This window comes from Trachurus trachurus (assembly GCF_905171665.1).
Source record: "Trachurus trachurus genome assembly, chromosome: 1".
NCBI lineage: Eukaryota > Metazoa > Chordata > Actinopteri > Carangiformes > Carangidae > Trachurus > Trachurus trachurus.
The window spans coordinates 30,123,480-30,150,874 of NC_139891.1; the positions used below are offsets into that span (position 1 = coordinate 30,123,480).

Here is a 27,395-nt window from a genome sequence, read left to right on the forward strand (position 1 = left end):
ACTGAGGAGTTGGCAACACTGATAACAGTCCTCCTCCCTACTTCACCACATTCACGGCGTCCCTTGGCTGCACACACAGCCCTGCATGCCGTTCTCTCTCCTCATTGGATAAAAACTGTAGGATACGAGAAACGTTTTCTCCTCGACTCAGAGCAGAGCAGAGGGACTGACAGACCCGTGTTTCGGTCCAAACACTTGTAAGTGATTGCTGTCGGAAGATATAACTATTTAAGACTTATATTAACACAAATATATCACTTACTTCTGCTTTAAGTTAAAAACCAGAAACTACTGTTTCTGAACTTGCCCCCCCCCCCCCCCCCCCCCCCCCCTTTTTTTGCCCATTTTTAAACAGTTTCAACAGTGGGGGTAAATTATTTGATAAGAGGGGTATAAAAGGTCACTGGAGTGATTTCTACTGTTTTTGTTAGCTTGTGTAGTTATGTGTTTAGTGTTTTGTCGAGAAGCTGTATCAGATCTAAAAACGCTGTAGGGTTAAAGGTTTATGAGCAGTTTAGCGTCGACATAACTTGACCTTCACCAACGGGACCACTTTAAGTTTCTGTGTCGTTACCGTGACAACCAGCCGTGACCGTGACAACCAGCCGTTGCCGTGGTTGCGCAGACAACTTCTTCACGGGGCAGGTAAGAAAAAGTCACACAAGTTAGTTTTGTTTCTGTCTTTCTTGTTAGCTGGTTTAAACTTGTTATTTAACTGGTTATAAACAACCGCAATAACCGCGACAAGCGTTGTCGTCTACTTCTCCTGGTTTCTAAACTTCAGCAGTTTAAAGAACAAGTGTTTAACTGCGTCGAGTGAAACGTGTTTGATTTATTTACTACGGAGTTAGGCTAACTTCTATCTAGTGTAAGTTACATTAACTAACTAGCTAACTCGCGAACATGGTTTACCTATTGCTCGTTTTACGGTGATGTATTATTGTAACAGAGGATAAATCACGTTAAGTTTAATGCATTTCAGACAGAAATAGGCTTTAAAGTTGATGTTATGTCTGCATTAGACAGAGCCATCGAGTACTACACTATATTATATTTAGGTGAATTTTTCAGTTTGTAAACCTGGGAGAGAGTCTGAAAATCAGGCATTTCAATAGCAGATATAACTTTCTTTGTCATATACATTTTTGTCAATGTATTATTTACCGTAGATATCATGTAAATGAGAAAACAATAATCTGTTTTCTACACAGCTTTTCTCAATTACGTATTCACTTTATGTGTTTTTGTGTTCAGGGTGATATTAGTAAATAGTTTTAGGATCAAGATTTAAATGGAGACTTTGCTAGTTTCATGTTCATCTGTATCTGATGTTGTAAAACTGGATCTTTTTTTTTTATTCCTGTGTCGTGACTTGCTGCTGAATGCTTGGTGAATTGTGTTAAATTAACATACTTGTTTTTTTCCTTCCAGAATTATTAAAGCGAAGCCCTAACGTAGAAGACTGGCAACATAAATATCTGTGATATGTAAACTACTGATGGTGTCCACACAGAGAGATCGGCAGCATGTTCGTTGCCACTTTGGACAAAAGATCCCACAGTGTAACTCCTCAGGCCTGTGGTAAAGACATTTCTAGGGCTGAATCAAAGGTCAAGAAAAAGGCCCACTCTCCTGAAGTGACCTTACCACCCTTATGCCCGAGGCCACCTTTCCTCTCAGCAGCCTTTGCCCATAACCCCCTCCTTCAAAATGCGCCTCCTGACAGACCCTCACCGCCACTGAAACTTCCTCATCTTATAACCCAAGTAGCACCTGGAAGAGCTATAGGTGACACAAAATGGACAGAAGGATCTCGACTAATGGGCTCAGCATTGGGGACCAACATCTCTGTGGGAAGTGCTGCTGAGATGACAGCTCAAAGGTACAATAATTCAGTTTGTGGGAGTTTATGACATCAATTTATTTTTCTATTTTTCCCCCCCACACTACTTAAGTAGGGAAAAAGAAATGAACATGTAACACTATGTAATGTTGATCATGGTATGTATAACTTGTTCCATCTTGGTACACCTTTGGACACAATTCAAATATATATTTGCCAGTTTTCTTTTTACCCTTGTAAATAATAGGAACTCTGTCACAGAATTATTTTTTTTCCACTCACAAAAGTGACATAAAGAGCTGACAGATTTCACAGCCAAGATTTCCTTTCCAAGCTTTTGTGAACTTTTTTTTTTTTTTACTGTTGTTTACTCTCAGTTTTTACTGTCTCAGTCTTGCAGAGAAAGTTGAGTCAAAAAAAGTTGCAATATGTGAGGATAAAACGAAAGCAACTGTAAAAGATGGGAAAGCAACCAAACCAAAAAAAAGTCCTCTCACTGGCACAGAAGTCGTTCAGATCTTTGCCCTGAAAAGACACCTGCCAGAGTTGGAGCTTTATTACCTGAAAGAAGTAGAAGGAGACTCTTACAGGTATATGATTAATTATATCTGCAACATTACTGTTAATCTTCTTAGTTTCATTTATTAAATGCATACAATTAAAGAGTGAAAGTGCAATAATATATCCTCTGTTTTAAGACCCTATGATCTACAAGTGATCCACTCTAGCGAAGCTGGGTCTGAGCACTACATCTTCTCCTGTAATTCTGTACTGCACGTGACAGAGGGGGGTCATGATGGACTTGTCAGTCTGGCAGAGTGGTTTAGAGAGTCTGTGTTGTGGACAGCTTTGCAGAAAATCCAATTTTTTAGAGACTTCAGACTGCAGAAAGCTTTCACCTGGTAAGTACATGTTAATCGTGCTCTATGGCTTTCACACTTGCTTTTAAATTGTGTTTTCTCTTTGTTTATTTGTTTATTTTTTATCATCTTTTTGTGCCAGGTGGCATAGAAATGTGCGCAAGATATTATTTCAGCGCAGGTGTAAGAATCTGGAGGACATGCTGCTTATAGCTGTGCCACAGTTTCGAGGTGCTCTTCAGCTGTTCAGCAGGCAAGTTACAACACTACTGGATATCTAAATTGCTCTAGCCATAGCATCTGACCCTCTAACTTTGAGATTTAATGTAGGACTGATGTTTAGCTCTCACAATAGATGTTTACTGTGTCTTTTACAGACTAATTGAGGATTTGAAGGAGATGCACCGACTGCCCCAGGAAGACTCTCATAACTATACACTGCTGGAATTCAAAAACGTATTGATAACCAAAAATCAGGAGTGTCAAGAGATTCTGGCGAAGTTATCACAGTATCGTGCTGTCATCCTAAATGCTGTAAATCATCTCCTTTTCTCTAACATAATACAAAATGATGCCAAAAACAAATCCGTGTAAAGACTATAACATTCAGGATTGAACAATTGATACTGAAACTTGAAACTGTGTCTTTTTCATGAGCAAAAGTTTAGAGCATCAGAAAAAAACATTTATAGTTTCTGGAATCATCTCTAACATTGTTTTGTCCACAGGTGAAAGAGAGCAACTATAAGGAATATGATGAGCTGCAGGTGCACATGGAATATGCCAAAAGGCCAAATACGCGCCACCAACCCATTCACCTCCACCTGGCTCACCAGCAGGAGCTGAAGAAAGAGTCGGCTCGGTGTGAAAGCATCTTGCAGAGATTGGGAAACTTTGCGTCTCTCATCAATCAGATGATTGCGCAGAGTCTCGTTACGATCATCAGACAAGATGTCGATTCTTTTCTCAGCAATTTGCTTAAGGTGACAAGAGCGTTTGTCAACTGTGTTATGTTGCAGTGTGCCTTTCTGCAAGACCATGTTAATGATGATTGAAAACTTAATAGACTTGTCACTTTTGACTCTAACTCTGAATATTTTCAGAAACTAGTGTTGAGTGAAAAACCTGGAGAGACACAAATACAAAACTTTACTTGTGTTAATTAAACATCTGTGTTAGAATAGAATATACATATTCAGATAAAGCCTTAAGCCCTAATTATTAATTTAAATTAATTGTTAATGCTTTGTTTGATAGAGAGAGAGATCTCAGCAGTGCAGCCTCTTCCACACTGAGCTGTGTTTGTGTGCTGGTAGTCAGCTGACTGTGGAGCCACCGGTGCATCTTTTCCAAGAGGCTGTGAGTGAAGCACTTCTGACAGTCGGTTCCTCCATTATTCAGGTAATTTACAAATCCCGACAGTTTCCATATAGCTATACCTACATTACATGATATTTTTCACTTGTGGGTGCTGGGTAGTTTTAAAGTTATTGGAAATGTGCATCATATTCTTGACAGTTGGCCCCCATTAACAGAAAAGAAAGTTTGCACTTATAAAATCTATGGAGTACAATAAAACAACACATGGAAATGGACACAAATATGTTTGTATTTGTAAGTATTCATTTATCAGGCTAATCTGTATTCTGCAGAATCAAGAACATAATTTTCAGTAAACAACAATTTTAGATTCTGGGTAGGGATTCACACTTGCAGTGTTTTTAATATTTCATATTTATGAAATCTGTGCTTTTGAACAATGTTGTAATTTCAAACAGCGTCTTGATTATGATCAGGAAATTACCGTCAGTCTCATGAAATGTTTTTTCTCTGGTAGATGTGCGACACCTGTGGATTCTTCCTGGAAATGAACGACAGTGTCATAAACTCTGATTTTGCACAGACTTTAACTTCTGACCTCAGCTGTATTAATCATCGTACTGTTACAGGTACGGCCACAGACCTGCAGTATTAATACGAAACCTGAACTCAGCCCAACATTGTCTCTGTCTCAGTTTCTGTATGGACCACTGTGGTTAAATAACAGAAACTGTTCCAAAATCAGATAAATAATAAACATGTCATGTATTTTTATAAACAAGTGTCCATATGTTTTAATTATCAGGGAAGCATAAGAGCGGTGGCGGGATGACTGGTTGCAGAAAGTTTTGCTGCTGGCAGTTGCTCAGAGACCTGTCAGCTGACTGGCTGCTGCTGCCAAAGCGAACCCTGCTAATGGTGCAGGGCAGCGTGGTGCATGGCTGCTTCTCTCCTCTCTCCAAGACACAGCTGGAGTGCCAAATAGCCATGAATGACTTTTCAAAACAAGCTGAGAGAGAGCAAGTCAAGATCATGCAGGTAAGACTCACGTTCGAATCCAAAAATCAATCCGTGCAGAATCAGTAATTATGTGAAAGACTTTGCACACCAGCTCACATATCTCCCACTGTTCTCTGGACAGGAAGCTGAGCTGGAAATCCAGCAGCTGTGCGAGTGCTACAAATGGTTAGTGGACATTAATTTGTCCATTAATCAGTGGAGTCATGCGTCTTTGGAATCCATGAAAGGTCAGCCGGCTCTGCAGTATGAGGAGCTCATTAAGAAGATGCGCCTCTGGGCTGAAAGAATCAACACAGTCCCCTCAACAATCTCTACCTCCAGCCAACTGTTCACAATCCACTCCACCAACACAAAGGAAACTCTAGGTACTGTGCATTGCAGAATGGTTTTGTAAAATACCACATAACCTGAATGGTCAGTTGATGGGTTAAGAATAACTTAACTATAACTATTCTTGTTCTGTATAATAATTACTCTCATGCTCTTTGCTTTTGTTTGTTCAGGGCGACAGTTGAAGTTCATTGAGGAGGAGGTGTTAGAGCAGCTGGTTGAGCAGATCACGCTGCTCTCAGAGAGCCTCATGTCTGAGTTGGAAAAGGCTACAGCTGAATTGAAGAGAGATGTGCCAGACTTACAGCATCTCTCAAAATATGCTCTTATGGTATAAACACTCTTCAAACTTTACATTCTTGCGTGAAAAAAATAATAAAAACATTAATACTGAGAGATATAGAATATTATACATAGAGATTATTTGACATGCAATAGATATCCAGATCCCATAAGGGTTAGAAAGGGATCTCATAAAAAGTGAGTACCCTAGTTTTCTGTCTTTTACCTTAACAAGGATGGTTGATGGAAAATTCAGATCCACTGAGACATCTCTTCTGGTCACACTTTCACTTTAATTGAATTATTCATCCCAAAGGCCCTTTCTTGTCAGAGCAAAATGTGTTCTGAATTTAGATTCCATTATCCAAGAATGATCAGGTGATGCATAGTGCATTAAGGTCCTCAGTACTTTTATTTGAGGAAGCACTTTTGTGTGTGTATACTTTAGTAATGGGCAGGAAGTAAGTACTTCAGTTAACTTTTGGGATGTGCAGAATACACTGTCATTATGTATTTTATCTATTTGTCATCCACATATTGTTACCAAACCCTGTGAGCTTTAAAAAGTTTCCCATGTATTTAAATGTTCTGCGGAAACTCATCAAGTACTCCATCTGTACATAGCTTCTCCATTAATCAGCTACTACATGTACTATATAACCAAGGACGATCAAGTTAAACAGTTTTCAACTTCCACAACAGGGGATGAGACATACATTTTAGATCTCTTGTCAAACATTAATTATTGAAGCATTGAGAAACTTGTAATTTTTCTTCTGTCTGCAGGTGAGAGAGTTTGTGAAAACATTGGCAGACAAGCAGAAACAGTTGGAGTACATTCACTCCCTCCAGAACACTGTTTGCATGAACTACAGAAAGATGAATGAGCAGGAGCTGACTTTGGAGAAAAAGGTCTTCAGGCATATGAATACAAATTATGTCATTAATAATCATAATTTGATAACTTCTCAGCTATTGCTTTTTTTATTACACTGCACTGAGTGTGCTTCTGTTTGTCTTCTATATTTAGATGCTGTGCTCATGGGATTGCTTTATATCCTCGTTGAAGGAAGCAGACAGTAACGTGTGCCAGCGTCTTCCTTCAGCAGCGAATGCGCTGGACACGATGAACTCATTTATGATCTGTGACCTTAAAAATCTGTTGGCTAAAGCCTCAGCTGGGCTTTTCTTTGACCCAAGCCAGGATGCCAGAGAGATGGTCTCCAAACTGAAGAATACTTGTGCACATGTACACAGTCTAAGTGCAAAGCTCGAACAACTGAGTAGGAACAGTCAAGACCTACAAGGTATACATTATGGATATAAATACATTTCCAGGCATCGAAAGCTACTTAGCTACTTGAGAACTTGAGAACATCCTGACCCTATTAGTATTTTATGCTCTGTTGCCTTCCATCAGAACATACTCTGGACCTGACCATTTTTAAAATGGACATTGAGAAGATGAATGCCCGTAAAGAGTTGTGGGAGCTGATAGCTGCATATACAACATGGATGGAAGAGTGGGAACAGTTGCTTTTCACTGAGGTAACCTGTCGAATGACAAGATGATAAATTATGTTTGGCATGGAGGTAATTATTTATATGCATTCATTAGTGGTGAGGGCTAATTCATACATATCTTTGCTTCATCCTTAAATAACGGCATTCTTTCATTTTGTGAAAAATGTGTGCTATGCACTGCTTGAAAACCATTCTCAGTTATCAAGTGAATGTTATGTTTGTGTCCATGTGAATTAATCAACACATGTTTTTAAAAATTTCTGTCAGTTTGTGATGTCGCAAGCTCAAGAGAAAACTGCCAAGTGGAAGGAGCAAGTGCTTTCTCTAACAAGTTTAATACCTGCCCAAGATTTGGTTCTGCAACAGTCTTTAAGAACTCTGGAAGGTCTAAGCCATCGGCTCACAGTCATGGCCAAGCTACAAAGCCCTGCACTCAGATGTAAACACTGGGGAGCTATTTTTGAAGGTCAGACCACTGTGCTCGATTGTAACATATGCATACTTTGTGAACCACATATCTGAAATAATCAAAATACCCCCTATTGTCAGGGTTGGGCCTATCATATATCCCAGAGAAAAAGGTGACTGTGGCTCAACTGATGTCTCAACAACTTGAGGAGCACGACAGACTAATAACCAAGGTAAGAGTAGAAGACAGGTTATGTACTGGACATTTTATGGCAGTGCTACTAGAATCAGGTGACAAAAGTGGTTGAATGAGAACAGGTTCAACAAGCATTAAACTTGCTTGTGGTACCTTTTACCTTGCCAGATATGCGGTGACGCACAAGCAGAGTGTGACATGGAGAAGACCTTCCTAAAGCTTCAACAGGGATGGAGAGCCAGATTCTTCCAGGTGGATAAGTTTGCTTCCCCAGTTTGGCAGCATCATGAGCTACAGGATGGATTAACAGAGACAGGGAAGCCAACAGAGGGCGCCATTTCAAATCTCCAAACTACCAGTCAATGCTCCTCTAATGATTCAGGATTTATCATCATTGGTGAGACTAGTTATTGTTAACCTGCTCATTGGATTACTGCTTTTGTTTAGTTACCAAGGGAAAATGTGTACACACAATATTATGCTCACAAGTTGTTTTTCTCTCATCCAGGTCTGGAAATACTCTTTGCGGAGATAGAGAATGATTTGATGGCTCTGTCTGCAATGTTAAAGTCACCGTATAGTTTCGAGTTCAGGGGGCAGATGGAGGACTGGGTGCAATCACTGCAAGAGCTTGGTAAATAAGACGTTCAGAAAAATTATGAAAGATATTTAGTACCTGCCTCCATTTGCAAAAATTATTTGAGCTGGCTGTTATAATGAAATACTTTTTTTTTTTGCTTTCTCTCTGAATATTGGTAGAGAAGCTGCTTGATCTATTTAAAAGATTCCAGCAAATGTGGACCTTCCTGACAAAGATGTTTAATGAAACATTCTTTAATGTTCAAAGAGTGGATCTGGTATGTCTCTGAGTCATCACAAGTCAAACATAACTAATTATGCAATGCTTTCAGAGCTTTTCTAAAGTTCTGTGTGACAGACTAAGAGTGTTTTATTTTTGTTTTTCATAGCTGGAGCAGTTCCTACCAGTTGATGAGATATTTAAGGAAATAATGCACAGTATAACAGCTGACCTTCGCGTGTGGAACTTTGTTAACTCCAACAAGACAAATGACAAATTTTGTGGGAGTAGTCTTTGTCAGATTCTTGTTGACGGTGTGTCCACAATGGAAACCATTACCAACCAGATGGTGGATCTACTGAATGCCCTGCGCGAACAGTTTACAAGACTCTGGTTCTTGAGTGACAGGGAAGTGATACGACTACTCTCCTTTCAGCCAACACCTTTTAATCTGCAACCCCTTGTACGCAAATGTTTCGAAGGGGTACACTGGCTCAAAGTGGATAGTGAAATACCATGTAATGTGAAGAGCCATGGGGCTACATCTGTAAGCCACCGAAAGATGAAGGTTCTCGGGGTTTTTGCCCACCTCCAGGAGCACATTACCTTCCTTTCCCCTCTGAAGCCAAATCTCAATGCCTTGGTTTGGCTAAATGTCTTTGAGTCTCAGTTAAAGTCAACCATGGTGCACCTCTTGAAAAGATGTGCTGTTGGACGTAACCAGCTTCAACCATCCAGTCAAGATTTGGCATGTTTTGGCAAGAAAGTTGGGGATATCTTGCTCAACATTGTTTGTAGGAGAAGAAACATACAACCTGTGCTGGATCTTCTGTCTGAGTACCCCCTCCAGTGTCTGCTGATGGCTGAAGAGGCGGCATGGTACAGTCTTGTTCAACAAACTTTCCAAGAGTCAAGCCCAGTGAAGCTGAGCGACATTAAGGCATACAACTCTGCGAAACTGAAAAGCCTTGGTTGTTACATAAGGGATGGAATCACAGGGGCTAAAAGCGAATCCCTAATTTCTAAGTACATGATATTGTGTCTGCGTGCTTTAGTGCAGCTGACAATGAATCATACACAGCAGCTAACTCGTCTCATGGAGGTACAATGCAAGCTAGAGTCGTCTTTTGAGTGGCAAAGTTTGATGAAGTATCATATATGTTTAGATCAGAGTCTGAAAGTCAATGATGATCCAACATGTTATGTGGATGTTTTGGGCCATAGCTTCCAATATGGCTATGAGTATTATGGTCCAGAAGATTTGATGGTGCACACCCCTTCCACGGATCGGGCAGTACTAGGGATACTTTTTGCTCTAGCAAGCTTCAGATGTGGGTTTGTAAGTGGACCTTGCATGTCTGGAAAGACAACGACTGGGGTTCAGTTAGGAAAAGCTCTAGGACGGCAGGTTGTCATTCTGCAGTGTTGTCCAAGCATGAGACTTGGTGTTCTTCAGCAGATGCTGTTTGGTGCCCTCCAGACAGGAGCATGGCTTCTGTTGGACTCTGTGGACTTACTAACACAAGGGGTCCTGTCGTCACTGGGACAGCATCTTGTCGACATTCACCAGTCCTTCTGTGACTTAACAGTGAATATTCATCAAAGAATGAATGATGAGCCAAATGACAAAGGCTGCTCGGATATTGTTGATCCAGAGTGCCAAATGACATTTGCAGGGAAGAGCATTTCGGCTAACCTCAACTATGGATGTGTCCTCATCTCATCAGAGAGTAATACATCCAAAGTTCCAGAGAGCCTACGATTAGCAACCAGAACGGTCACGTTAACCCATCCAGATTACAGGATCATTGCAGAAGTAATGCTGACTTCCATTGGTTTCTCAGACGCCATGTCGTTAAGTGTGCGTCTGGTGTCTCTCATCAACCTGGCCAAGGATTCCTCCTGTCTGCCTGATTATATCACCGATGACCAGAGTTGCTATCTTGTTGTCTTGAAAAAGATAATCTCTGTCTCTGAAATACACTTGAAACAAAGTGTAAGGCAACAACAAATTTCAGATGAGGATAAAAGGTCAGCTGCAGATAAAAGAGATCCTACACCCTCTCAGAGTGTTCCTACCAGATCGGTCGAGGTGGATAGAAAAGAATCTGAAGAGTCCAGGTTGTCCAGTTCTCATTTAGCTGTTGTACAGAGTTTAATGGAAGAAGCAGCTATTGTCAAAGCAATTGTTAAAGTCATATTACCTCTTCTATATGACCACAAGAGAGCCTCACAGTTCTGCATTGTTTTTCAGGATGCGTTCCCTATAGTATGCCAGTTTCCTCTATTTCAACAATATATTAAAGATGAAGAAACTAACCAACTTAAAGATGCAGTGACAGAAGAATTACAAAGGAAGCGGATTCACTCCTCCACAGAAATAATTGAAAGTGCTCTTACACTTTACCAGACTATAAAATCCTCTCAGGCAGTCCTGCTTATCGGCCCCCCAGGTAGTGGAAAGACAACCTGTTTCTCTGCTCTCGCTGGAGCACTCAATTGTCTGGCTGCCAAGGCGGTGGAAAATGTGTTTGAAAATGACACTGAAGGAGATCTCACACAAACAGAACTGCAGATCTCTGCCTCAAACTGGAACCCAGTTAACACTGTGGTTTTATTCCCTAATACCATGTCCCATGATGAGGTATTTGGCTGCTTCTGTGAAAAGAGAGGATGGCAAGATGGACCTGTGCCAAACGTGCTAAGAGTTTCTGAACGATGGGAACATACAAGTCCGAAACCATGCAACTGTGAGAGTAAAAGTAATCGGAGGCCAACAGTGAAATGGCTGGTGATGGATGGGGAGCCTGTGGGGCAGCCTGGCTGGTTAGATTATTTAACAACACTGTGCGATCCTGAGGACCCGTGTCTCCCCCTGACATCGGGTGAAGCACTTGTGCCATCCCAATCATACCAAAAACTACTCATGGAGATCACAGACCTAAGTGATGCAAGCCCCTCTGCAGTAACCCACTGTAGCCTCGTTCATTTTACAGGAACTGATCTGTGGAAGGCTGCGTGGAAGAATGAAATGGGCGCTCTCTACTGTGAACACAGAGTGGATCCAGGGATCTCAAAACTGTGGAATCGTCTAGCTGTAGATCTTTTCCCCGGCACTCTTAGTCTGCTTAAACAAAATGCTTTAACCTCTGCAATCCATAGTGAAGGGGAATCTTATGACTCCCTCATGTATGGACTTCAAGAAATCATGTCATTTGCTCGTATCCTACGAGCACTTCTACAACATTTTGGGAAGGAAGTAGAACAACCTGAGGAAATACCACAGACAGACAAAATGGGTATGATCATTATTAATTAATTTGTAAGATTGTGGTAGTGGCATAGTGCTGTTAATTTTTATTAAAACTATAACTTACTCTCCAACCAAATATACCTCTAAATGGAACAGACACACAGAGCATGGATGCCCAGAGTAAACGAGAGCTGCCCACCAGAAACCTTTTTCTGGTTGCTTACGTTTGGGGATTCGGTGGACATCTACATCCCTGGTAGGAGAATTTTTATTTAACCTTTATGTAGTCACATACTATCTTTTAATACTCAAGCTGTGTATATTAATACTGTGGAAATGTATAATAATTTATTACAAAAAGCCTCAATCAAGAATGAATAACCAATGTTTTCATATGTCATATGTCTTTTTTACTTCAGCCATTGGCCACAGTTTGACTTGCTCGTCCGCCAAGTGCTGTTTACCTGTCGGTACAAAATTGTTGTACCTGATGAGGAGAGTGTGTTTGAACACTTCTTTAGCTTCGACAGTAACATGTGCCCCAGTAACACACTGTTGACAAATTCCATCATTCCCAAGGTTTGTCTTCAACACTCCAAAAAACAAAGAAAAAAGAAAAATGCAGGAATATGGTAATGACAAGGTTTATGCATTTTAACTCATGACCATTTTTAATATGTGTCCACAGCATAGGAACTACACCTATCTCCTGAACCTCATGCTGGAGGCGAACCAGCCAGTTTTGCTTGCAGGAGAGTCCGGTTCTGGAAAAACCAGCCTGTGTCAAAGTTTGCTGAGTTTTGAGAAGCCACACATTAACCTTCCTGCCAGTCCACTCCTGAGCTCCAGAGACCTGCGAACTATACTGAATAACATCAGCTGCCAGAAGTACTGTAAAGATGATGTGGGTTCTGTGAGCAAACAGCAGAGACTGCTTCTCTTTGTGGATGATTTGCACGAAGCCCCGTGTGGTGAGTAAGAAAATTTCCCTCTTGATGTGATTGAATTTGAAAACATTTAGTGAAGTTTTAGAAAATTAATTTTTATGTTATCCTTGTCGATAGATGCCTTTGGAAAAACATCGACTGCTTTAGAATTGCTACGACAGAGTATTTCAAAGGGGGAAATTCTAACATTTGACAACCACCACTTCAAGTCAGTGACTTCTGGACCAATCAGCTACATGGCTACTTGTTGTGTCTCTGGATCGGGTGATCACCGACTCAATGTTATATCTTCACGACTCTCTCGCCTGTTCTCCATCATTGTACTCCCCAGCTCATCTATAGACGTCATATTGTCTATTCATTCCCAGAGGCTACAAGTGTGGCTCAAAGAAATGGTGCAAAGCAGTGAGCATATGGCATGCTGCATCATCACTGCAACTAAAAATCTTTATCATGCTCTATGTGAGCAATTCAGACCTACTGTACAGAGGCCTCATTTCATGTTCTCTCATCTTGACCTGCAAAGGGTTTTTCAGGGGATGTACCTGTGGCAACCTAATATCCCAAACACAGGCACAATGCAAAAACAGGACAGTGCACTACCAGTTCTGTCAGGGCCTGCAGCATCAGTCCTTAATATCGTGAGTCTCTGGATGCATGAGTGCATGCGTACATTTGGTGATAGGTTAGGCTCCGAAGATGAAATGAAAACTGTTGTGTCACTCATAGCCAAGGTTTCAGCATCACACTATGGAATTAGATCAGTTGATGAACCGTGCCCGACCCCACCCACTGTCACTACCGGTGCTGTTTATACAGCACCTACAAACATAGGAACCGCCTATAAGAAAATGGGTCCAGATGCACCAGGTCTGCCACAAGAACTGGACCCAGCTGACCAATCAGACTGTACATTGACTAAACCTGCACCTCAAAATGAAAACAATTGTTTAGAAGAAGAGAACCTGAAATCCCACCCTCTGCAGCTCCAGATTCGTCAGCGTTTGGAGGACATCATTCCAAGTATTACATATGGTCCTGAGCTTTCTGTGACCTTAAATTCAATAGATCAGCAACATAATTTCAAGTGTAGCTCATCTTACGAGGCTCAAGACCTTGATGGACTACTCCAGAATCTGTCAGCTCTCATAGACAGAGAAGAAGCTGATGAACAACTGGAAATCGATAATAACTACAACAATACATCCAGGTGCATTGTGCACAGACAGAGAGTGAGTCAGCTGTTACATATCCTGAGAGCATTGCTCATACCTGGAGGTCATGGAGTACTGATGAGCTCAGACAGAGGCACAGGTCGTCGAACCAATGTGCGTTTAGCTGCCTATCTCACAGGCTACCAGTTGATGGAGGTACATTCTGGTAATGAGAATAAGTTGCACGAAATCCTAAAGGAGGCTGGAAATCAAACTAGAGTGGATGGAGGTAATGTTATCATACTGGTCCATGAAGATATCCACCCATCTGTTAGAGAAGAACTACTGGTGGCGATGGCACACAGGACCTACCCAGCACTCTACACAGAGGAGGAGCTGAAGGACCTGGTTTCCAGAGTGACAGATGTGAAAAACTCAAGAAGATACCTTATGGACAGTTGGATGTTTGATAAGTAAGAGGAAATAAGATTTTAATGTTTTCATGATTTTTGTGATGTAAAAACATTTACCAGAATGGGATTATACAAAAAAATGTTTGACCACCTAGAGTTAATATTTCAAAAAAATGATGTGTGTACGTTCTTTCCTTTCATTCTGTTTCTTTTAACAAAGGTACTTAAGTCAAGTGCACAGACATGTCCATGTGGTCCTTCTGATGCCGTTAATCTCCTCAGAAACCAAGGATGGAACCAATGCCGGGAATGTAAGTGTTTTCTTTGAATTATGCATTTCACAGAAGTTTTTGTGTTTGAAACCGCATGTGCACCTGGGGTTGAGATATGTTTTTAAATCAGGGTGAGATTGGGTGATCAAAAATATATTTTTCAAATAAGCCAGTAAGCAATGAGGTAGAGAAATCAGTTATGATAACCACTAAAAGCAACAAAAGTTGACCTTTCAAAGAGTCGAACCATAGCTGACTCATATTTTTGAATGTGTAATCCTTGTTGAGTATACACATACTAACAAAACCTAAATGGATGATATCTTACCTTATATGATTCAGGGACAATTGACCAAGGCCCTGAACCTGTGCTGCTGCGTTGAGGTGTACCAACTGTGGTCCAGCCAGTCTTTAACAGAAGTTGCAGCTCAATATTTCAAACCCTACAAAGGTGAGTCATACCACAACAAGTTTGTCTATGCGTAATTCATTTTTCTTACCACTTTGTACTTGCTGTGTTATTTCAGGAATGTATGTAAGATACATATATTTTCTCTTTCTTTAATTCAGCGAAGAGAGAAGGCTCAGAGCCCAGCCTGTGGAAAGCTATGGCAGGAATACATCGGTGTGCTTGTCAATATGCGTCTGTCCTTCTCAGAGTTCAACCTTTCAGCCCTCAGACTTATATGGAATTCATGGCCCACTTTAATTACCTCTCCAACCACCTGCACAAACAACTGCAAGGCCAGGCCAACAGGTAATTAGTTTTACACTCTGTAGTCGGCAGAATTTCCCCCTCATTTTCTCCATATATCTCCAGTATTTAATATGCTGCTGTGTGTATCAGGACATCTGTGCTGATACTGCTGTGATAAAATCACCCCACAGTGTACCTACTGTATGAATAACAACTGAAAATACCAGACGCACTATAAACTGTCACACAGTCCAACACAGTTGCAATGCAAGTAACAGTCATAATAGTAACCTTTATAAAGTTCAATTGCGACAAACTGTACTGTAAGTGTGAATGTTTTTTCCTCACACTAAAACAGAAGTGGTTTTCTTATTCTACAATAACTTTTGTTTTTCCAGAGTTGCCTCTGTTCTGTCACATTTAGATGTCTTGGACAGCACGGCTGAGCAGTACAAACAGCACTTGAAAAGAATGGAGGAGAAGGTGGCTGAGACACAGCAGGTATTGTTGAGCAGTTCAGCATATGCAGCTCAAGTGGGATCAATATGATATGTATAAGGTTGCAGCGGTATTGACTGCTGCAATTTCTATACTGCAACAAGGTCGTTTGTCATTGCAGTCCAAATGATTTAAACACTTGTTAGCAGTGTGTTCAGTGCATTTTAGAGGCTTTTTGTGTGGTGAAGGACATATTGGACAACAGGGATTGTTGTTAATTCATTTCAAACCGGACCAACTCGTAACAGTAACATTTATTTATTTATTTTCTTACTTGATTCACGTTGTTAAGGAAGGAATTACACCGAAGCAAACCTGAAAATGCATTTCAATTAATATTGCATTCATAACATTCAGTGCAAGCTTAGATATCTTCATTAATGCTTTGTGCCTTTTCCTCTTTGTCCTGCAGCATGAGAAAGAGCTCATCAGAGCTCTAGATGATCAGGAACGCCTGCTTGAAGAGGCTCAAGAGAAATGTGTCATAGAGGAGAACAAGTTGTACAACCTGCAAAGGCAGATCAACAATGCTCAGAAACAGGTAACCAGAGCTCCTGTTTCAGTGACATCTGTATACTAAGTCAGAAAAAATGCAATAAATCTATCTTAGTTTTCTTCTTCCTACAGTACATCAATCTACCGTACAGTAAAATCGTTATTTTTCCAGGTGAGACCTGTGTTCCTCTCAAGCCTCAAAATTGTCAAGTGTCTAAGTGCGTCTGACCTGGAGGAGGTGCGCCACTACAGAGATCCACCTGAGGGAGTAGTGAAGATCATGGACGCTGTCTGTTTGCTGTTCAATCATCCACCAGGCTGGGAGAGCGCCAAACAGCTTCTTGGGCAATCCAACTTTTACCAGGTGGGTTCACATTTTGATTTAATTTATTTTATTTTGGAGCAAACTTCCTTGATGAAACTGATGATGCTTTAAACATAATGCAAGTTACATCATCATTCCAACTTGTGTGTCAGATGAAATCGTTCAATAAATGGCTAATATTTCTGCTGCTATATATTCAACAGGAGCTGGAGTTTTTTGACCGGTACAGCCTGACTAATGAACAGCTGCATCGACTCGCCAAGATCGTTCACAGTCCCCAGTTTGTGCCAGAGTCCGTGCGAGAGGTGAGCAAAGCCTGTGAGTCCCTGTGTCGATGGGTCCAGGCTGTGTATGAATTCTGCTGCGTGCAAAGCCAGCTGTTGCTCAAGAAGCAGCTGGAAGCCCAGGCTGAAAAGATTCGGAGTAAATTGCACCCGGCCGAGCAGGAGAAGAAGGACACGTACAATCGCCTAGAGGATGCTAAGCGTGAGCTTCAGATAGTGAGGTGGGACCTAGAAGATCAACTCCTGGAACTGCACGAAGCTGCGGACATGGAAAGAGAAGCTGCTACAACTGCTGGGCAGTTAGAGACACATGTCAGAAACTGGAGGGCTGCTGCTCAGGTGACACAATCTACAATATACTGTCATAACATGCCACTTACATTTGTGTTGTTTATCTATCTGTATATTGTATATACATTTTAAAGGGATAGTTCAACATTTTGGCGAATTGGCCCATTGCCATAATCCCTATAGTTTTAGGAGTAGGTTGGTTACCTTTAATTCATCAAATACACAATCCAACAACTCCAAAACGCTCTTGTGGACAAGTTGTGACCTGCACAATCACCAAGCTATGAGATAATAACGTAACGTTACGAGACAGAGTTGTTTTAGAGGTAAATTCATGCAAAACCGCTGATGCACGTTCCCGTCAGGGGCAGTATTTCGGCAAGCAGCCTCGAAAACAACTCTGTCTCGTAACGTTCTGTTATTATCTCATAGCGTGGTGAATGTGAAGGTCACAACTTGTCCACCGGAGTGTTTTGGAGTTGTTGGATTGTGTATTTGATGAGTTTGATGAGGGAAGCCAAGAAATCCCATTAGCCTCCGTAGCGTAGCTCTGAGCAGCTCGCGGCTCTGCTCCACCGTTCTAAAATCAGCTTGCACCAACAATTAAAGGTAATTAGATATTTTTTCCCTTCAGGAGGCAGAGTTAAATAACCAAAACTTACCAGGAGATGCTCTCATCATGGCTGCAATCATCACTTACTTGGGCCCATTTGCTCCGGATGTCCGTCCAGAACTACTGAGCAAGTGGAGACAGCTCTGTCAGACAGGAAGCATCAACAGGAACCCAGTGGACCCGAGAACCTCCCTGTTCACACAGTCTGACCCTGCAGCTCCTTCCCCTGCTCTGGGTTTTCCCATCCCTGTGTCTGAGAGGCTGCAGCTGCCTATGGGTCGGGCTTTAGGTTTGAATCCATGGCAGCTTCAGGACACTGTATCTGCCAGACTGCTGATCCAGCTGCTGCTGTGGGGCTACAGAAGCTTCTTGGGTCAGCGCTGGCCTCTGCTGGCAGACATCCAGCAACATCGAGATGTAAACTCTCAGAGCTGGCTCAACACATGTAGGTCCTTGTATTAACAAGTCAGTTGTTTTCCATCCATCTGTATTTGAGGCTCAGTAAAGAACAGGATTCAGACTAGTATGTGTGTGTGTGTTTTTGTCTCCAGGGGAGAAAGACGATCTTGAGATGAAGTGTGAGATGGTGGTTCGTGCTGATGATCCAGAGCTGCTGGATAAGTTGGACCAGGCTGCTGAGAAAGGTGCACCAGGAGGTTTTTACCCCAAATTAAACTGATTAAATATAATATCCTAGAACATAATGATGTAGTTAATTTGGTGCAATTTCAAATTTAGTGTCTGTTTTCTTACCCGGCCATAACTCAGTCCAACTTTGTTTTGCAGGTTTGAAAGTTCTGGTAACTCACGTGGAGCGTGCAAGACCCAATCCTCAGTTTCTGGCCAGGCTGGCCCCCCGTGCTGGATGCAGACTACCAGGGTTAAAACAGCAAGTTCAGCAGACCCACCCTGAATTCTGCCTCTTCCTCTGCACTCATCTGCCTGTCCAAATGCTTAGCAATGGTAAGAATGATTTGCAGATCAATATAAACTAAGGCAGAATCTGTAAAGTTATTCAACTTTATTTTTCTGCTAAAGATGTGAAGTGTTTGTCCAAGGAGAATTAATAAAAGATTTGGCTGTAGAGAGGTTTTTCAGTTGTTTTTCACCAAGGGTTTGTATTTTCGTACATTTTTGAACAGTACTACTGCGTAGATTTATTTGGAATATTCTGTGTTAAAGGTACCTGGCTCTCTCTGAGATTTAGATTTATTCTACTTCTACTTTATTCTACACAACACCAAAACATGTTGGTTAAATAACAACAAATAGTCTTTCAGAAAATGTGCTTGTGTTTGTTATTTGTTGGTTCTTCTAACTCATTATTCATTCATCTTAGTACAGTAATTATACAGGAGTTAAGATAACTTTTCACAGAGGATAAAGACGACACACTGCTCCACACTGTTTACACTACATTAATAATGTCAAATGAACCCTGGATATTTATAACAGTAGTGAGTGTGTACTCTTCCTCTTCCTCAGAGATCCATCCATCCATCTTGGCTCAGGTGCAGGTGGTCGACCTCTCCCTGAGCTCCGAAGAGATCCAGGAGCTGACGCTGACACAGCTGCTGCAGTCTGAGTGTAGAAAGCTGCTGATTCAACACCGACGGCTCCAGAATGACAAGCAGCTGCTGCAGGAGAAGCTGGTCACGCAAGAGGTGACCAGACCATCATTTACTGTCCCATCATATCAAGCAAACACTGTGTGCTGTGTGCCCACTGATCTGGCTCCTGAGTGTCAGGCTGCAGTGATCAGCAGTTAATCATTTTACAGACTACACAGACTAATGTACAGTAGTGTGTATAATGAGCCAGTGAGCTGTCTTCTGACTTCATATGTCCATAATATTTACTTTACCCAGGCTGTAGTTCATGAGCACACCATGTGGACTCTAGGGCTGTCAGATCGAACTTCGCTATTCAAACAGAATACAAATTATTTTACAAATGAGAACATTCAAAGGTGAAAACTGACGTCCGAATGTGTGCCTTCCACAACGACACAAATTAACTTCACGTTCAGGGTAGTAAACATGTTGATAAAACAAACAATTTTGTTATTTTTGTGCGCGATGTAGAGCTGCAGCTTCAAATTTATGAGCATTTATGAGTTTTTTTAATTGCCCGTTTAATCGTCTGGGGCGGTGCACCTACATGTTCCCACACTACAAGCACACATTCTGTTTTTCTTTTTATCGATTGATCCGCAGACCACTTATGTGCCGATCACGGACCAACTGTGATGCGTTGCACCTCTACTTATAATATTTTGATTTCCCTTCTTGCAGTATTATATTGAGTTGGTAAAACTTAAGTGTGTTGCAAATGTTACATAACAGATTTGGTTGGAATGCCCTTTAGTGGACTCAGGATGTAATAATAGGAAGGTATAGGTGGATATAATGAGCTAAAAAAAAAAACACTTTAAAAATTTGAGTATAATTTGAATATTTAACATAAGAAGCATTAGAAAGCCCTAATGGACTCTAGTATGAGACTGTGGACTGTTCATAGACCGGGCTTGTGAGAGTGATTAATGTATTTTTTAATCAAGCTGCCACTGTGAGTTGGATCATTGTACCTTTAAATTAAATTAAGTTATATACGGGTCATTTATGTTATGCAATATCTTCAGTGATGATGATGTAATTTTCTTCTGTTGTTTCTAGCTGCTGTTCATCAGTTACCTGTACACAACTTGTCTTTTTCAGGATCCTCTGATGGACTACATCCTGCGGTCTCAGTCCTCTCTGCTGCAGGACCGTGACTTCCGAGCCCACATGGCCGTTTGTCAGGAGGCGATGGGGACGCTGCAGGCTGAGATCCAGCAGCGGAGCGATGTGCTGCAGCACCACGAGGCTCTGGTGGCCGTCCCCAGAGAGCTGGCAAAGCTGGCTGCTGCCCTCTACCAGGCGCTGCGGGAGGTGTCCCGTCTCTCCCCCGCCTACTACTTCTCCCTGCCTGACTTCATCGCGGTCATGCAAGAGGCCTTCACGGTGACGGGCGGGCCGTTAGTGTCGTATCCCAGCGGGAGAGCGCCAGAGGGCACGGTACCAGAGATTACACACAAGATGGCGACCCAGCTGCTGGCCCATTACAGGCCTCATCTTTTCAGGAGCCACGTTGCCGTCCTGAAGCTGCTGCTGGCTCTGCTGCAGCACGGCCAGCAGTGCTCCGAGGGCGAGAGGGCGGCTTTCCTCCGCGGCCTTAAAGACGTCGATCATCCCGTCTGTAAAGATAAACAGTCCGCTTCCTCTCTGCCCAGCTGGATCCCGCCTCATATCCACCCAGACCTCCTCTGCTTGGACAATGTCCCGAACTTTAGAGGGCTCGTTTCCTCCCTGTCCTCCTCTCCCGTCCTGTGGCAGGAGTACCTGTGTTTCCCCTCCCCCACCGTGGTCGGGCTCGCTCCCATCACTCACTCCCATCTGTCCCTGCTGCAGCGCGCCCTCCTCTGGAGAACCGCGCTGCCCGACTGCCTGGAGGGACTGGCCGATATGATGGCCGCCTGCTGCCTCTGTCTCCCTGAGCTGACCGGGTCGTCCGAGGCTCCTCACACCGGGAACCCAAAGTCCCTGTCACCGTACCTCCTCAAACACCAAGGACCCGTCATTCTCACGTCGCCCAGTCCCAGAGAAGACACCTGGACAAGTATTCAGCCTCTTTGCTTGATTAACAAACTGGCAGGAACAAAGAAGGTAACACACACACTCACACACACATTTTTATTTCATTTTAAGTTGATATCCGTCACACATCAGTGCAAGTGTTTGATGTCTTTTCTAATGTGCATGTTTTAGGTTCAGGTGAAAGTAATTTCCTTTGGGGCTCAGTGTGATACGACGCTCATCCTCTCAGCACTGGACAAGGCAGTTAACGATGGACACTGGCTGGTTTTTAACAACTGTCACCTGCTGGACCAATGGGATGATAACGTAGTCGCTCATCTCAGTCAGTTGATCTCCTCTTTTAAAGGTCAGTGAGCCATCAACAATACTATTACATGTTTAAGATTCATAATCATTCACATGTTACCACTCAGTGTTTCTCTTTATGTATCTGTCTGCCTGTTGCAGAGGAGCGACGTCCGACCCACGCCTGCTTCCGACTGTGGTTTATAACTCAAGAACATGCGTTTTGCCACATACCAGGTAGGTAATCTATTCTATGGGCCTGACTGCTCTGTCCATGTTTTTCTTTTAAGGTCACACATCATAGTTGTTCTTTTTCTTTTTCTTCCACAAACAAAATATAACCAAGGCATCAGTTTGGAGTATAAATCATGTTTGTGTTTCCATATTAATACTGCCTATTTGTGATTTAATGCAGTTATTCTTTTAAAAATGAAATAAAAACAGTAAGTCCTGTTTGTTCTGTTTTGGTCAGATAACACCAATGATTATTATCTTATCTTATCTATTATTTAACAGCGGTAGTGCGGGTGTGTGCTCTGCCTCTGGTCTGTGATTCTCCCTTGGATCTGAAGGAGGCACTGAGCTGCTCTTTCCAACAAGTGGCGTCGGTCACACAGTGTCAGTCAGTGACAGCAGACAACATGGAGCTCCTCCTCCGCTGTGCCGTCTTCCACTCTGTCTTACTGCAGAGACAGACACACAGATACCTGGGCCAGGGGAGGATCTACAACTGGTGAGCACATCAGTCCACATACTATACACTGTAGTGAATATACAGCAAGTTCATGCTTGTACATGTGGATTCTTGCTTTTTGACAGGAGTCAGGAGGATCTCCAGACTCTGGTAGATGCACATCATCACATTGGCAGCCGCTGCCATGACCAGGCCAGAGCGTTGCAGCATATAGCAGGTGAGGCAGCATCAACAGACAACACTGTCTCTCTACAGTTTAATGTATGCTGTGTGTTTAACTTGTTGTACTTCTCATTAACAGTCAGTCTGGTGTACGGTGGCCATGTGCTGGACTCTGCAGATCTGGAGGTGGTGGAAAGTGTTGCCAACACCTGTCTCAGCAGAGCGTCCCCTCTGTGGGGCAGCGGACCTCACATCCTCTCAGATATCATCAGCAACCCCGGCCAATTCGGTAACCAGGCAACTCTCTGATAGTAGTGTATTTTGGATGGTGTTCAGCCGCGTGAACTGGAGGATATGGATGATGCACAGATGTTTTCTTTATTCTTCTACTTTAAACAATTAACTGACGAGCAGGGGTGTCAAACTCATTTTAGTTCAGGGGCCACAAACAGTGTAATTTGATCTCAAGTGGGCCAGACCAGTGAAATAATAGCATGATAACCTATAAATTAAAAATGTTCCCTTTGTTTTAGTACATTATTAAGATATTAACAGTTAATGAACTATCCTTTTACGGAATATATTATGAACAACCTGAAATTTATTGATAAAAATATGTACAATTTCAACAATATTATGCCACTTCTATCACCCCTGATGTAGAGCAAGTAACATAATAATAATAATAACTTTATTTATTTAGGACCTTTAAAAACACAAGTTTACAAAGTGCTTCACAAAACAATATAGAAGAGACAAGTCACAAATGCCATAAAACCATAAGAGGTGGACCGCCCAAGTGATACAGCAACACAGGCAACACAAGAACCCAGCAACATATTGAGACCATGAGGATTCAAATTAGAGCGCAGGATGCAGTTAAAAATAAATAAAAGGGGGATATACATGATAAAAACAAATAAAATGAGATACAATAAGATATGAAAAGATGGGATAAAAGAGTTAAAACCGAAGAAAGTGTAAAGTAAAACAAAGAGCATCTGAGTAAAACTGTGAGATAAAAAAGATCATAGGAAAAAAGCAAGTCTGTAAAAGTTAGTGTAAGAAGTACATGAGGTTAAATGTCAAACTCAACATTACAAACAAGAAGAAGAATGTAGTACAAGATACTGTTTGTTTCTGCTCATACTGTATGTATTGATTGTGGCTCTTCTCAATGCTTTTTTTTCAGATGTGTCAGGGCTACTGCAGATTTTGGAGCAGAGTCTTCAGGACTCACCGGACAAGAACGACCCTGTTGTGCTGGGCTTCAGTGTAGATGTGGCAGCTGAGATGCTCAAGATTAACAGTCACAATCTGAGTGTCCTACTGCAGGCTTCCCAGAATCCTCTGGGAGCAGTAAGGAGTCTCCACGCGGAGCTGCACCAGCCGGCCCACAGCCACGCCAGAGACAGACTGCAGGCTCTGAAGAGTTACCTCACAGACAGGACTGAGGGCAGCAGAGTCACAAACGAAGAAGCTGCTTCTCACAGTTCGCTGTGTGACTTCATCCAGGCCGAGTGGGATGAGCTCATCGATTCGGTGTCCTCGCTCCTCTCACAGCTTCAACAGCCAGTTCGATACGGCACGCCGACCTCTGCTTCCCTCCTCGAGCTGACGGACTTGTCTGGCCTGGAGAAGAGGGCAGAGCTGCTCAGTACTTATCTGTGGCACCGCAGCACTTCAGACCCACCTGGTGCATACCGGCTGGCTGCTTTCAGGAATGCCAGAGGATTTCTCATAGCAGTGATGAGAGAGGCTGCTCGTGTAAATCGCAAATATATCAGTGATATAAACTTGCATTTTCAGGTAAATCATAAAGTCATAGTTAAAGGCATTTTCTTTTTTTTTTCATTTCATTTCACAGTTTATTTTGAGCTTATATAAAAATAGAAATAAAAAATGTGATTTAACAAAGGTTACATGAACAGACAAATAAATTAACAGACAAGCTCACAGACAACATAATTCCTAATTACAAAAAAGGAGTAGGAGAAAGTCCTACGCCTACATACACATAGAAAAACTAAAATGTATTTGTCCTGCACATAACAAACAAGGTTAAAATGAAAAAGAAACACCAACAGAAAACAAAAAACAACAAACAAAACAATATAACCATGACCATCAGGTAGTATTTAAACAACCTATTCCCTTCTATATTTCATAAACACCATTTCCTTATATATATATATATATATATTTCTTTAATTGATTTATATTTATGCATTCTTTTATTATTCATTCATCATTTAGATTTGTGGAGTTAATCTATTGTTTTAACCATCTAGAGGCGCTGCAGGATAAAAACTTAAAGTTGTCTTGTCCTTCCAGGTTCTGAGCACCAGCACATACCCGGCCTCCCTCCCTCTGGACGCTGTGTATTTGTGTGGCCTGGAGCTGAGAGGAGCATCATGGGATACGCAGCTGGGAGCTCTGCAGGACACAGCCTCCGTGGAGCCGTGCTCACTGCCCCTCGTTTGTGTCGAGGCTAAAGTCAGGAGCACAAACTCCACTCGAGATCCCTTCCCCTGTCCAAGTTCATATTTAATGGACACCAGTAACGTTCAGGTCTCAGATGAGTCTGAGTCGACGGCCTCCGACTTTCCAGTCTACCACTGCCCACTTCATCTAGATACAGAGCGGGAGGCAGGAGACGGGGGGCCGGGGGATGTGAACGTTGTCACTAAGGTTCCCCTTCGTACCAGGATTAATCCAGTGTTGTGTAGTTTGAGAGGGGTCAGGCTTGTGAGTCTGCTCTGATGATGCAGCTACTGATGTTCACATGCACTGATGTAGTGACTCTTGTATAAACTGTATATTTAACTACTAAGGGTTCATATGGTTTACACAAATTTGCAGTTACTGTATAATGTCTGTTTACATATGGGGTTTTATGATGCTTTTAATTTGGTTTTTCATTAAAACCGTTGCACAGTTTCATTTTGGCAGTTTCTTATCATCATAATCATGTATGTTTTTGAGCCCACAAATACACAAAATACCCACACAAACAGCCAACTTCCTCCAACTTGGAGCGTGCAGTGTATCAGCATTAGCGATGTGGCATCAATTCTATTGCATTACTGTAATTGCTGATTTAAGAAGATAAGTATAAATGCTTTAATTATACAACAAAAGTCAATTTTGTCACTTTGATGTGTTATTTTAAATTTGTATGTAAGAACATTTTGAGTTGATAATAGTAACTCAGTATTTCCTCTTCTTCCCATAGGAAACATGGACAGGCACCACTACGAGACTTTTGAGAAGTTTGGCAACAACACTTTTCTGCTGCACCTCGACAACGGGAGAGCGTAAGTTATGAGTTCACTGTTATGTAATCTTAACATACTTTTTTTTGTGTGTGTGTGTGTAATGCTCGGTTTGATCGCTGCAGCGCTGACTCTGGGTCTGTTCTCTGTTCTGCAGATTTGGGCGTCACTCCAAAGATGAGCCGTCGATCTTGGCTCCTCTGGAACAGTGCTGCAGGTACAGACGAGGATGTGATGAACTGCTGCTATAAACATCTCTGTGTCTCCATGCACTCCACAGAAACACTCCTTATGTCCAGTTATATTCATCTAGAATAAACAGGATTCCTTGTAGCTTAATCCAGATTTGTGCAGCTGTTGATCAAAACATAAAACAATGGCATTTATAAAACTATCAAATACAGTATCATAAAAGCTGTTGTAAAGAAATAACATTATTATTATTAATTATAGAAGAGTTAGTTCCCATCATGTACTACTGTACCTATATTGACCATTGACTTTCCTCTTCCCTCTCCATCGTCCTCCTCCATCCTTCTCCAGAATCCGTCACTCCACCTGGCTCCGCCTGCGTCTCCTGTCTCTGCCTCAGTATCGTCTCAGTGACGTCATGCGGGCCTCGCTCTCCCACGATCCCCTTCACCCCACGGCTCCGCTGCTGTTGGAGCCCCACCTCGCCGCTCTGGACCGCCGTTTGAGAACCGTGCTGGAGACCGTGAGTCGCTGCCAGAAGCATCAGAGGAAGGAAGGAGGTGATGAGGTCATCTTTGATGACACTGCCCACTTGAAAGACATGGCCACACCTGCTGGTTAGAGCAGCCTCACAGATCCCTCACATGATATTTATACAAGATTAGCTCAGCAGCTTCATGAATGTCACAGTTAAAGTCACAAGGACTGAATATGAGGAGGATCTTTTTAAAAATGTTTCAAGCACCAAGACGAAAATTTGAGTTCTATGGTATAAATTTATTAGTTTCTGTGATGCAGTGAAATTAACTGAGAATCCATATTCACATATCACATCACTTTGAAGTATATAACATTTTATTGGTTTTATGGAGGAAAAATTAGAGGTTTGATCAGATTATATGATATGATATCAAATATGCCTGTCCTTAGGTATGTCGTTAATGACAATGGACCCGTTACAATCAATCTTATGTTATTCAGGGTTAGGGTTATCATCATGTAAAACGTACGTTTTTAAGTAAAATTCATATTTTGTAACTAAATACTTTATATAGTCAATGACAATGACAGCACTATGGAAAATATTCAGATTAGTAAAAGCTGGTATTGTCATAATTTGTCTCCTACTTATTATCCCCACATTGATATCTTTCGCACTGTGGCCCTCTGACTGTTTAAATAAACTGTTATTTACACTGATTGTATTAAATGAAAGTTTGTTGTAATACATCACAACAAATTCACATGAGAGCAATGAAACAGCTCAGAAACACACACACACACACACACCACTAACAGCAAAATGTCTAAAGCAAATTGAAAATGTT

At 41.9% G+C, this 27,395-nt stretch overlaps 2 protein-coding genes across 3 annotated transcripts in view; both read left to right on the forward strand.

Annotated features, from left to right (window-relative positions):
* Positions 1-27,267, forward strand: part of LOC310992456 (extracellular serine/threonine protein kinase FAM20C-like) — a 36,191-nt gene extending 8,924 nt beyond the window's left edge. For both annotated transcript variants that reach the window (XM_083980513.1, XM_083980514.1), the window contains exons 9-11: positions 25,836-25,917; positions 26,033-26,092; positions 26,419-27,267. In XM_083980513.1, coding sequence (XP_083836639.1) covers positions 25,836-25,917; positions 26,033-26,092; positions 26,419-26,689 — 413 coding nt within the window. In that variant the 3' untranslated portion in view covers positions 26,690-27,267. The remainder of the gene's footprint in view (positions 1-25,835; positions 25,918-26,032; positions 26,093-26,418) is intronic.
* Positions 1,013-25,539, forward strand: dnhd1 (dynein heavy chain domain 1). Its single transcript, XM_083980575.1, has 43 exons — positions 1,013-1,882; positions 2,236-2,433; positions 2,542-2,745; positions 2,846-2,934; positions 3,059-3,237; positions 3,432-3,686; positions 3,961-4,104; positions 4,541-4,652; positions 4,829-5,061; positions 5,165-5,408; positions 5,547-5,704; positions 6,442-6,567; positions 6,686-6,962; positions 7,076-7,203; positions 7,447-7,645; positions 7,729-7,820; positions 7,952-8,180; positions 8,292-8,417; positions 8,543-8,640; positions 8,752-11,881; positions 11,992-12,091; positions 12,255-12,414; positions 12,524-12,806; positions 12,900-14,409; positions 14,570-14,660; positions 14,964-15,072; positions 15,192-15,378; positions 15,717-15,819; positions 16,229-16,357; positions 16,484-16,675; positions 16,840-17,259; positions 17,846-18,269; positions 18,376-18,468; positions 18,611-18,787; positions 19,310-19,488; positions 20,542-21,528; positions 21,631-21,805; positions 21,907-21,981; positions 22,261-22,477; positions 22,564-22,655; positions 22,740-22,889; positions 23,793-24,409; positions 24,935-25,539. Exons 1-43 carry the CDS (start codon positions 1,527-1,529, stop codon positions 25,361-25,363), a joined length of 13,476 nt encoding a protein of 4,491 aa, XP_083836701.1. The 5' UTR covers positions 1,013-1,526; the 3' UTR covers positions 25,364-25,539.
* Positions 27,268-27,395: the final 128 nt, after the last annotated feature.

Coding starts and splice junctions, on each gene's coding strand:
- dnhd1 (XM_083980575.1), top strand. CDS start 1,527: ATGTTCGTTGCCACTTTGGACAAAAGATCCCACAGTGTAACTCCTCAG. Junction 5,062..5,164: donor AGCAAGTCAAGATCATGCAG/GTAAGACTCACG, acceptor TTCTCTGGACAG/GAAGCTGAGCTGGAAATCCA. Junction 12,415..12,523: donor CAAATTCCATCATTCCCAAG/GTTTGTCTTCAA, acceptor ATGTGTCCACAG/CATAGGAACTACACCTATCT.